Source organism: Carlito syrichta, unplaced genomic scaffold (assembly GCF_000164805.1).
Source record: "Carlito syrichta isolate Samal-C Ts95f unplaced genomic scaffold, Tarsius_syrichta-2.0.1 Scaffold43556, whole genome shotgun sequence".
Taxonomy (NCBI): Eukaryota; Metazoa; Chordata; class Mammalia; order Primates; family Tarsiidae; genus Carlito; species Carlito syrichta.
The window spans coordinates 138,446-150,669 of NW_006987652.1; the positions used below are offsets into that span (position 1 = coordinate 138,446).

The 12,224-nt window shown below is 43.6% G+C and overlaps 1 protein-coding gene across 3 annotated transcripts in view; it reads right to left on the reverse strand.

The window, feature by feature from the left end:
* Nucleotides 1–11,921, reverse strand: part of NUDT6 (nudix hydrolase 6) — a 25,879-nt gene extending 13,958 nt beyond the window's left edge. The window contains exons 1-2 of one of the 3 annotated variants that reach the window (XM_008048169.2): nt 11,230–11,921; nt 5,947–6,002 (exon numbers count right to left, since the gene is read on the reverse strand). In XM_008048169.2, coding sequence (XP_008046360.1) covers nt 5,947–6,002; nt 11,230–11,452 — 279 coding nt within the window. In that variant the 5' untranslated portion in view covers nt 11,453–11,921. Of the gene's footprint in view, nt 1–5,946; nt 6,003–6,855; nt 6,906–11,229 lie in introns of those variants that run through there. The other 2 variants (XM_021706798.1, XM_008048191.1) reach the window with 2 other exon arrangements.
* Between the last annotated feature and the right edge of the window lie 303 nt (nt 11,922–12,224).

Consider the following 12,224-nt stretch of genomic DNA (forward strand, 5'->3'; position numbering starts at 1 on the left):
TCTCTACAATAAATCAAAAATTAGCTGGGCGTGGTAGTGCATGCCTGTAGTTCCAGCTACGTGGAAGTCCAGCAGGTCGAGACTGCGGTGGCTGGGAGGGGCCACTGGACTCCAGCCTGGGCAACAGAGTGAGACTCCAACTCAAAAAAAAAAAACTATTGAAGAGGGAAGAAGGAAGGGGAGGATGATTTTTACTAGAAACCTGAGCTCAGAATAGCTAAACTGCTATTGTGTAGTCTTTGGCTGGCCAAGAGGTAGATACTAACAATAATTTGGCTTTCAGTCATATATTCATACAGAAAAAGATTTAGAGCATTAAAGAATCATAAAAATATTTTTCTACATATATAACTACATTTTTCTCTAAATGATACATTTATAGACCAAAATGGAATATGTTTACAATAACTAGTTAATTTCCTTACAGAAGATAATTTAGATACTGGAGAGAAGAAAACCCATGTTTCTCTGTGTGCTATAAAATGGTAATTTTAGTTACTAACTGTAGCATTTTGGATATAACTTCAGTTTAACACGTTTTAAAACAACCAAGTTCAAACTTTCCTATTAAAAGACACACACCACTCACATTCCTTGAACTACCCCAGACAGAAAAGCTCTCTGGGTGTTTATCTTCCTTTCCTAATGTGATATCAGAGCAGTCCCCTCTTCCAAATACTTTATTCCAAAAGATGATGACCTGACTCAGACCTAGATATGTGAGGAACATGGAATATGATGATTTAAACATCATCTGTAAAACCTCACGTCTGAACCCCCTGATCTCTTGGGCCCATGAAAGAGAACTGTGTTGTCTTCCCCATTTCACAACGACTTCACTCCTCACTGTCAGTCGTTTTTGTCACATGACGTTTAAAATTAACCTTCCACCTGTTTTTAGAACGTGGCACTCAGTTCTTTCCTTTGTGTGATGTTTGTTTGTTTGCTTTTTGAGCTGGAGTCTCACTCTGTCACCCAGGCTGGAGGGCAGTGGCACGGTCCCGGCCACCGCAGCCTCGACCTGCTGGGCTCTGGCGATCCTTCTGCCTCAGCCTTCTGAGTAGCTGGAATTACAGGTGCGCGCTACCATGCTCGGCTAATTTTTTGATTTTAATGTAGAGACGAAGTCTCGCCTGCCCAGGCAGGTCTCAGGCGATCCACTCACCTCAGCCTCCCAAAGTGCTGGGATTACAGGCTGAGCCACCGAGCCCGGCTTGTGTGATGTTTGTTAGACATCTACTCTTCTGGTGATGGCATGGTGCTTTATCACTTCAAGACGCTTCAGGACATGACCTGTAGAAAACAACAGCTGGAACTGCAGTGGTGTGGACGCCATGGAAAGTCCCCTGCTAAGCTGCTTAGAGAGCCCAATGGGGCTAGGTAGTTAACTCTGGACTCAGTGCATCAGTCAACACCTTCCTGGTGCCACTCCTATGGATGAAAACCACTGCCTAGAACTTTAAAGAGTTGTGGAGCCGGGCTCGGTAGCTCAGCCTGTAATCCTGCGCCTTTGGGAGGCTGAGGTGAGTGGATTGCCTGAGCCCGCGGGTTTGAGACCCGCCTGGGCAGCGAGACCTCATCTCTACAATAAATCAAAAAAATCAGCCAGGTGTGGTAGCGCATGCCTGTAATTCCAGCTACTTGGAAGGCTGAGGCGGAAGGATCGCCGGAGCCCAGCAGGTCGAGGCTGCGGTGGCCGGGAGTGGCCACTGCACTCCAGTCTGGGCGACAGAGTGAGACTCCAACTCAAAAAAACAACAAAAAAAAAACGTTGTGGGTCATGACGGTGGAAGTTGTCAAAAAGACATTTATAAATGAATCTGCTTCATCTCACACCCCCTCTTAGTATCACAGGGAACCAAGAAATTGGCCCCCAGCAATTCTTTTGGTACTCAGTGACTTACCAGGAGGAATGAGAAGAGATACTTGCACGTCCACTTCAATATTGCTGTCCACTCAACCTGATATGTCCTCTAAGAATTCTTCATCTCCCCCAACAGCCTTGTATCTGTTGGGGATAGCATTAATCCAGCCCCCACCCCCAGGTCAAGATACTGAATGACTTTAAAAACTCATTCCTTGTTAACTGACAGCTTACTGTTCCCAGCTCCTAGAGGAATCCATTTCTTCCTTCTGCAGAATCACCTGGCTGGCCCCTCTGGCTATGTCCCTTATCCTCGTGCTTAGTGAGTATTAATAATCTTTATTTTATTAACCTACTTTCCCTTATTGAATATGAGAAATATTATAAACTGTAATCACAATAATCAGGAATTGATCAAAGCTACTGAATGAATAGACCGGCTCTAAAAAGTTTAAGAAACTAACATATGCAAACGTAGTTTCCAGTCATATGGCATATCAGTTCCATGTCTTAAATCTGTGCAATAATGGGAGCAACATAACTGTTGACAAACAATACTCAGCTTAATTTACCCTTCTTTTTTTTTTTTTTTTTGAGTTGGAGTCTCACTCTGTCGCCCAGACTGGAGTGCAGTGGCTGCTCCCGGTCACTGCAGCCTTGACCTGCTGGGCTCCGGCGATCCTTCTGCCTCAGCCTTTCAAGTAGCTGGAATTACAGGCATGCGCTACCACGCCCGACTGATTTTTTGACTTATTGTAGAGATGAGGTCTCACTGCCCAGGCGGGTCTTGAACCCGTGGACTCAGGCAATCCACTTACCTCAGCCTCCCAAAGGCGCGGGATTACAGGCTGAGCCACCGAGCCCGGCTTTAATTTACCTTTCAGTGAGCCCTTAGGTCTACTTGAAAAGAAATACATAACCAGATTCTGTTAAGTATACTAATAAGGCTGGGCTCGGTGGCTCAGCCTGTCATCCCAGCACTTTGGGAGGCCAAGGTAAGTGGATTGCCCAAGCCTGTGGGTTCGAGACCAGATCGGGCAACTTGGCAAGACCTCGTCTCTACAATAAATAAAAAATTAGCTGGGCGTGGTAGTGCACGCCTATAGTTCTGGCTCCTTGGAAGGCTGAGGCGGAAGGATCTCCGGAGCCCAGCAGGTAGACGCTGGGGTGGCCGTGAGTGTGCCACTACACTCTAGCCTGGGCGATGGGGTGAGACTCCAATTCAGGAAAAAAAAAATACTAACACATAGAAAAATCACAAATGTACAACAGATCTCAGCAAAAAATAAGCATCTGCAGTAACACATGAGACTGAATCCATATGTTGCAATTATCTTTATAATAAATTATCATGCCTAAATTCACTATAGGGCAGAGTGAACTGAAATACAGTCAAAAGACTGTAAGAACACAATAGAAAGGGCTAATATAGACTAATATCTACACCATACACAAAATATTCGTTGTTTTCGTCGAATTACAACTGAGGACATAATTTATGTACTTTTTTCCCCATGTTTTGTAATTTTAGCTATTTCCTTTATTTTTAGCTGGAAGTTACTTCCCCACAGGACTAAATGCAAAGTAGCCAATCATAATTTGAAATCTGATAAAAATTTGAGGCAATAAAATCTCTATTTTTAATTCAACAACTACGAAAAAGATTAAGCCAAAGCATAGTATAGACAATCATACAAAGAAACCTAATAAGTGCCTAAAATTTAGCTGTAAGAAGCTGAAACACAAGATTTCCTTAGCATAATACAATTCCTTCACACTCTGGTCATCATCTGAGAGGCAGATCTACTAGGTAACTAGGGTGCTCCAAAATGATCAGAAAATGTAATTTTCTTTTTATTTACCAAAAGCAAGATATTTAAATATTTATTGTCTACCAGCTGAATAACCATATCTGGTCACAGAAGATAAACACATTAGGCTTCACAAAAGAAGCCCAAACTAAAAAGTTCACAGATACCTCAGTCGGTCTGTATCATATGTGTATAATGTGATACATAAATAATTTTAAATCATTAAAATCTTGATCTAGGCTGGGTGCGGTGGCTCAAGTCTATAATCCAAGCATTTTGGGAGGTTGAGGCGAGAGGATTACCTGAGTCCAGGGGTTTGAGACCAGCCTGGACAACTTAGCAAGACCTCATCTCTACAATAAACTAAAAAATTAGTTGGCCTGTAGTTCCAGCTACTTGGAAAGCTGAGGCAGAAGGATTGTCTGAGCCCAGCAGGTAGGTCAAGGTTATGGTGGCTGTGAGCATGCCACTACACTCCAGCCTGGGAGACAGAGTGAGACCCCAACTCAAAAAAAAAAAAAAAGAAAAAAAAAAAAAGGAAAGAAGAAGAGAGATGTCACTGTTAACTTTAGGGGAGAATTGGACATGCTTAGGTGGTTAAACAAGACTCTGCATTGATTTCAGTCATTAGATATTTCTATAAGCAGACATCTTATTAATCACCTTATTCTTACCCAAAAACCCCAAAAGTCTTTTAGCTTTTGGTTGTACAAATAAAGGAAAAGAAAGAAGACAAACACTGTCCATACCATTCTGTTGTATATTGCTATAGATATAAATTGATATAAATGTGAGAATAATTCATTGACATTGTGCTCAAGGTAAGAGCTTGACATTGCTGTACATTTCTGGCTTTATACTTTTGTGTATTCCAAGTACTAAGTATGGATCCAGTGGAAAAAACAATACAGTTTATCTATCCTTTCTTTAAGGAAGGTATTGTCACTAGATTTTGAAGATGAGGAAGCTGAGGCTCAGAGACTTGCCAAGTAAAAGTGGCAGAGTGACTCTGGTCAGTCCGGCCCCCAAGTCTGTTCTGTTTCTATAAACTTCCTCTTGATCAGCACATTGCTGTCAGCTTAATTTGCATGTTATTATTAATCTTGTCCACGTGTCCTCTTCATCCCTTGGCCATCACCATCAGAATCTCTCACCAGCCACTGCTTTCAGGTCGTCTAAGCCCACCTAGTCGTGCCTCCTGCACTCCAGTCATTCCCATTACATATGTATATGCTCCAACTCAAACACAGAGAGGGCTGGGCACAGTGCACCTGCATGCATGCCATACGCTCTGCTGAGGCCACAAAGTTGGGTTTGAGCCTCACCTCAAAAGTCACTTCTAACCAGGAGAGTGCTTTAGACGGCATGTCCTAGAAACGCATGACCCTGCTTTCAGCTATCACTGCACATACTCATTTGAAGTCTAAAAACATAAATCATGGGGAAAAACATTTGACTCTGTCTGCTGATACTTACTGACGTCTCAGAAAGTAACATATTAATTGCTCTCCTTCACTTTTACTTGTAACACCTGAGCATGAAAATATCCGGCCTGCAACCAAGGCACTGCTCTCCGAAATGTTTGCTGCTTCCTGCTGCCCAGACTTCTCATTTTGGTCCGCAAGGCTCTTCACATTCTGTTCCTAACTTGGCTCTCAAGTCTAATATCCTACCACTCCCTGCACTCCTGACCACAGTACACTCTTGACCATCATTTCCAAACGATGTCAGCCCCTTTTGGAACTCTTGTGCCTTTATACATGCAGTTGTAGTTTTCTCACTTTGCTTTCTTTTGGGTCTGGTAAACTCCTACTCATGCTTCAAGACCCAGTTTAAATGTCACCTTTTATGAGAAGTCTCTAGGAGCGTCTTACAGCAAAGTTAACTGTTACCATCTATTGTATGACTGCTTTTCCAAGTAGATATTGAGCTGCAGGGATCAGGGATATTGTCTTACTCATCTCTGTACTTTCAGCACCTGGCACAGAGTAGGAATTTAATGGATGTTGAATGAATGGAAGAATATCTTGATGAGTGAGAACAGAGGTGCCTTCCCAATTAAATACAGGTATTTATAATTTTCCTGTAAAGCAGTAGACAGTGAGCAATACTGTCTCCTTGACATTTCAAGGCCTGTATAAATATCTTAGTGATCTATAACTGCTTAGAAATGATTTGAAAAATATCTTTCTTAGGCACTTCAAAATTTCTACATTTTTCTCCAGAACTGAACATTTGGAAAGCAATTTATAAAACAGAAGCAAAACTTACTTTATTTCGATCTTGTACAACCAATATTTTTCTAGTACTTTCATCAAATACAGCTCCTATTGGGGGAAAATAAAAGATAATAGCAAAATATTAATTTCATTCACTCTGGAGTCTTCCTACATTTATCTGTGGTCATCAAAGTCCTACCTGTACTTGAAGGTTGAGCATTCCTTATCTGTAATGCTTGGGACCAAAAGTGCTTTGGATTTCAGGATTTTTTTTCAGTCTTGGAATATTTGCATATGCATAATGAGACCTCTTGGATATGGGACCCAAGTCACTCACTCAGGTTTCATACACACTTCATACACATAGACTGAAGGTAATTTTACAAAATATTTTTAATAGTTTTGTGCATGAAGCCAAGTTTTGACTGCATTTGACTGGGATCCATCACATGAGGTCAAGCGTGGAATTTTTTGACTTGTGGTATCATTTTCTTTCACTTTTATTGATAATGCCTGAGCATGAAAGCATCTGATCATGGTGCTCAGAAGGCTTCAGCTTTGGGAGCATTTCAGATTTTGGAACTTTGGATTGGGATGGCTCAACCTGCACCACCTCATCCACGAAGACTTGGAAAATCGCGACAGCAAGGAAGTGGATTGCCCAGCTGTCCAGCTTCTTTTAACAACGTGGACTACAGTGCTGTTTTAACAATTTAGAGTACAATAGCCTAATAAAATAATATACTGATAATCTAAAGGATATCATCTGCACAAGCGTCTTCTCTAGATCATCTATTCCTGATGGCACACAGGAACTACTAAATAAATTAGTCTTTCTGTCCTTTTATAGCATTTACTTACGTGTTCAGACAACTCTAAGCGCGTGCCTTAATCCATTTAGGCTGTGGTAACAAAATACCATGAGCTGAGCAGCCACAAAAAACAAGCTTTTACTATTCACCGTTCTGGAGGCTGGGAAATCCAAGACCAAGGGGCCGGCAGGCTCAGTCTGTGAGGCCCCCTCCTCAGAGGCAGCCCCTTCTAGCTGTGTCCTCACATAGAGGGCAGGGCAAACTAGCTCCCGTGGCCCCTCCTATGAAGGTGCTCACCCACACAGGAAGGCTGTGCCTTCACGACCTGGTCGCCTTCCAAAGCCCCACGTTGCAATACCATCACGACCTGGTCGCCTTCCAAAGCCCCATGTTGCAATACCATCACACTGTGAATTGGGTTTCGACATTCAAATTTGTGGGGAGACAAACATTCAGACCAAAGCGTGCTTAAGCATACTTATGGGACAAACGAATTCGCTTCTTCCTTCTCATTTCCTTTTCCTGGATCACTATGCGCAGGACACAGGCTGTGTCCCCTGACAAGTCAAATCCCAGATGTCTCAACACGCAGCTGAGATCTCCCTGAAGCTGATAAAACTTCCTCACCATGTATACACACAACTTCAAAGCCTATCAATGTACTGCTTTGAGAGACTATTTTATCTATGTTTTAAGTTCTCGTTCATTCATTCAGTATATCCAATATATTCAATATACCCATTGTATATTTTCTTTCTCTTAAAAAATACTTCCCTTTGGGCCATCTCGGGTAAAAAATCCAAATGGCACCTTGATTATTGTTATTAGGTTCCTTTAGATGCTATAATTTAAGCATATTTGTATTTACATAATGTGGGAAGATATGTCTAAAAAGATATTTTCTATGCATTCATCCACATTCAATGTTAATTGAATCCCACACATCATTTACTTATGTGTATATTTTATTATGCATTTTGTATACAGAGGCCACATATATAAACCAAGAGCCTATTATGTGTCAGGTACTTTTCCAGGTGCTAGGGATACAGCGGGAAGCCAAACAGACCCAACTCCCTATCCTTATGGAGTTCACATTCTGGTATGTGGGTGGGGTAGTGCCAAACTAATAAAAGGTAAGTTATAGAGACATGAGGAGATGACAGATGTTATGCAAGATAATATAGAGAGAGGGAGTATGTGTGACGGAAGGAAAAGAAACCGAAATGAAAACACCAACTTTGGCCCTTTAAAGCAAGAAGGAAACCAGTGAGATGTAATTAACTTTCCTGTTGTCTTCTATTAAAAAACATAGACTACGATCCAACTGGACTTTAGAAGGGATAGAATGCCAAAGAAATGTGAGCGCACGTAGTCTCAAGTCTTAGTGATTTGTGATTACTCAAGCCGAAGTTTTCCCTCATGAATCCCCGCAAGCAGGAGCTCAGCAGCACAAAAGCAAAACCAGCCCTGCTGAAGCACAATGTGCACGACCTCTGCTGGCCACAGTGCAACAGTCGGACAGATCCAAGGATATCCGGGATTAAGTGGAGGTTCTCATACCGTTAGGATCAGCCAGACAATGTGCTGAGTGCTTCATGCACATCTTTTCAGGTAAAAGTCACAATCATCCTGTGAGTGCCTGACTTCACAGAGCCCTGGATGGTAGACCTGGGGTGGACAGCCCGTCTGCCTGGATTCCAAGCAGGCATACTTCTCACTGGCAACACTACCCCTCACCACACTGCAGCTGCCTGTCAGAGGGCTGACACTTCCATCCAGCCACCTGTTCCTTCAAGAAAGACTGGGTAGGCACTTCAGCCCAACACTGCCTGTAGCCTGAGGGTGAAATGGTGAACGATACAGATAAAGTAGCTTCCTTCAGGGAGTTTATAATATCGTGCGGGAGATTAAGTACTTTAGGTGGTAAATTTCAGTGCTGCAAAAAAAAACACAGCTGGATAAAGAGACACAGCCTGATGGGACTGGTGTGCAGGAGGATTCTATCCTAGGCAGCAGGGAGGACCAGGAGGCTTTCTGAGATGCTTGAGCAGAAACCTCAGCTGGAAGGAACGAGACAGACAAAAGCTCCTGGATGGGCACCTCAGAAGAGGAGCCTGGAGGCGAAACGGCTTGCGAGGGTGGAGAATGAAAGCAAGCCAGGGCTCACGATTTCAGCCACACCTGCCTTTTGTCATACATAACACATGCCCACGATTTAAAACTACACTTCCCAGAGCAATTTCTTACATGACCTTGTCCCCACCCCAGCAGCCACTTCAAATCCTGGGTATTCCTCAAGACCAGTCAAGCGCCACATCTCCCATTCCCAGAATCTGGTTCTCTAAACTACATGCACAATTTAGAATTTAGATATAAGCAGGTCCATCCTGGGACACTATACGCCACATATTGCTGCTTCTGTAGTAATCACCGGAAACTCTCAAGGTCTGTGCCAATGAACGACACTTTTATGATCCAATGATATGTAAGGATGTCACTAGATTAACTGAGCAGAAGCTCTTTTGAAGTAGAGATGAACGGAAAGTTTCTGAATGTCTCAACTTGCTACAAGGGAGGAAGACCGTGGACAGAGAAGACATGAGTGGGCATCCTTGAGCAACTCCTTTAAAAGACTAAATATGTGCAAACTGTATCAGAAACTTATACACTACCTAGAGACAAATGAAAGTATTAATTAAGTTACTCATTTATGTATGTATTATTGCTTTCATGTACCAAGATCAAACAGACTCCTTCTAGCTTTTCTGGAAAGCTAAGAATTTCCTTAAGTCTGGTTCTTAAAGAGTAGTACTGAGACTAGCAGCAGCAAAGCCCAGGAAGTTATGCAAAACCCCATGCCTACTGAATCAGAAACTCAAGGGACAGGGTCCAGCAATCTGTTTCAGATGATTCTTATGCCGACTGTAGTTTGAGAACTCCTGACTTAAGCTGAAAGAAATTTTCTGTTGACTTTCCTATGTCTTTGGAGCCAAGCAGCAACTTCAAATTTCCACTATTTGAACTACGCTGTTTTAAACTGCTTGGTACAATAACTTACACGTAAATGTCTTTATGATACTTACGAAAAATGATTTGCTTTACCTTAAATTCAGCATGAAAGTTACCTTTCACTTTACAAATTCACATAATTAGTGCTAACATGTTTTACGCTAATGGATTATTCCCTGATCTCAATCCATTGCTACCCTTTGAGTAGCGAAGTTTCATGGTCAGTGTAAAACATGTTCAAACACGTCCTTTGGCAAACTACACAGGGAACTTGTTCTCTGTGCTGCCCTTTGCTGACTCGAAAGGCAAGCTTGATCTGTTCAAAATCACCATGTAACAGTCCCAGCAAGACCGTGGTCCCTTGCCCAGCTCTGCTTTCTGTAGTTTCAATAACCTGAGGACAGGCACTGACAGCATGACAGCTGACCCTAGAGGAGAGCTGAGTGTGGGCGCCATGTTGGCGTGGGTGTGCTGGCACAGGGTGGTTCACATGCCCAGCAGGACAGGGCTGGACCACAAGTTTCCATCATGCTATGCCCAACTGCATGCCATGCAAAACTTATGAATTGTTTTTTCTGGAATTTTCCACCCAGGTAACAATGCCTGTCATTCACTTCACCTCATCACATACACATTTCATCATCTCACATCATGAAAAGAAGAGTGAATACAGTACAAGACTATTTTGTGAAAGAGAGTGAGGGAGAAAAGCCACACTCACATAACTTTGGTCACAGCATACTGCTATAATTGTTCTTTCTCGTTATTAGCTATTGTCAATCTTACTGCCCCTACCTTACAGCTTAAACTTTATTGCAGGGATGTACGTATGGGGAAAAAAGATGGTCTCTATAGGGTTTGGATGCTCTGTGGTCTCCGGCATATGGCGGTCCTGGTCACATCCCCTTGGGACAGGGGGGAGGCTGCATCCCGTGCTCAGCGTAAGAATGATTTGTTTTCACAGTAAGCTGTAAGTTGTACGTAACTGCTTTTTTGCTGAGTTCCTGCTTCTTGTTCTCTTTTGGTGGGCTTTTTCATTTAAGTTTCGATGGAAACCAATTAGAACAAAATCTTGTAAGCCAAACGGCAAGTAGGGCACGTGAATAAAGTCCTATGTTACCCACTAACAGACAGGACATGCAAACGAACTAACCAGGCAACCCAATCAATGTACGACATGTAGGCAACATCCGGAAAAGCAATGTAACCTCTGGAAGTACCCAGCCTATGGGAAAACAGGGAGGGACTTGCATTTTAGTGCTCAAATGCTCTGGCTGAAATTGCTGCAGTGTGCCTACTCCTCTGAGGGTCACATTCTTGCAAGAGCATTCTTAAGAAAAGCTGCTTCACTCTACCGATCTGAGTCTCCTTGTTGCTTTTGGACAACACAGTCTAGAGGTGGGGGTGTCCCCCAGGACACTGGCTTCTAGCACTCAAGATAACTCACCCCCCAAGCATGAGCCACCTGGAACCCCCACACTGAATCCCGCCACCGTGGGCCCCTCACTCACCTGCAACTCCCACTTGGTGTGTCGCATAGCCCGGGAGTCTGCTGGGTCCGTCCGCCAGCCACAGGGTCAGTGTTGCCGAGTCCGACTCTGCATGGTGGAAGCGGAAGCCCAGGGCCGCCGCTGGGGCGATGAGCTGGCTCTGGAGGATGGGCACATGCAGCCACACCGCTGTCCGGCCAGCCGACCTCCACTGCTGCACGGCAGCTGCAAGGCAGCGGGGCATGCCTCAGTGTCCTCCAGCAGGACGGACAGGCGAAGACTCACCTCTGGCAGCTCTTGGGAAGGCCCTGAAGCTTCCCATCCACACCACCAGCACGGGGACTACCGTGTTTTGGCACAACGATCACCCTGTTCTGACTTTCCAACAGACTGAACTCCTTGAGAAAACACATCCATACAGATATGACCTTTGTATCCATATCCCCCAGGACAATGATGGCACTGAACAGATGTTCAACAGTCGTACAATGGAGAAATAAACAGATCCAAACAGAATAAAATACCATTTTAACGCTGTTCCTTTAAGACATCCTCAGGTTTAATCTTAATGAATGGTTACACGGACTTGTTTGCTTTTCCTTTAAGAGTTCTGTCATAAGTTTTTACTGATAATTCCAAGGCGATTAAAATAGTTTGTTTTTAAATAATGCATGCTAGTTCTAGAAACTTTAAAAATAAAAGATATTGGCCAGGCTCAGTAGCTCAGCCTGTAATCCCAGCACTTTAGAAGGCTGAGGCGAGCGGACTGTCTGAGCCTGTGGGTTCGAGACCCACCTGGGCAACTTGGTGAGACTTCGTCTCTACAATAAATCAAAAAGCAGCTGGGTGTGGTAGCGCACGCCTGTAGTTCCAGCAACTTGGAAGGCTGAGGCGGAAGGACCGCCGGGGCACAGCAGGTCAAAGCTGAGGTGGCTGGGAACATGCCACTGCACTCCAGTCTGGGTAACAGAGTGAGACTCCAACTCAAAAAAAAAATGGCTGGGTGCGGTGGCTTA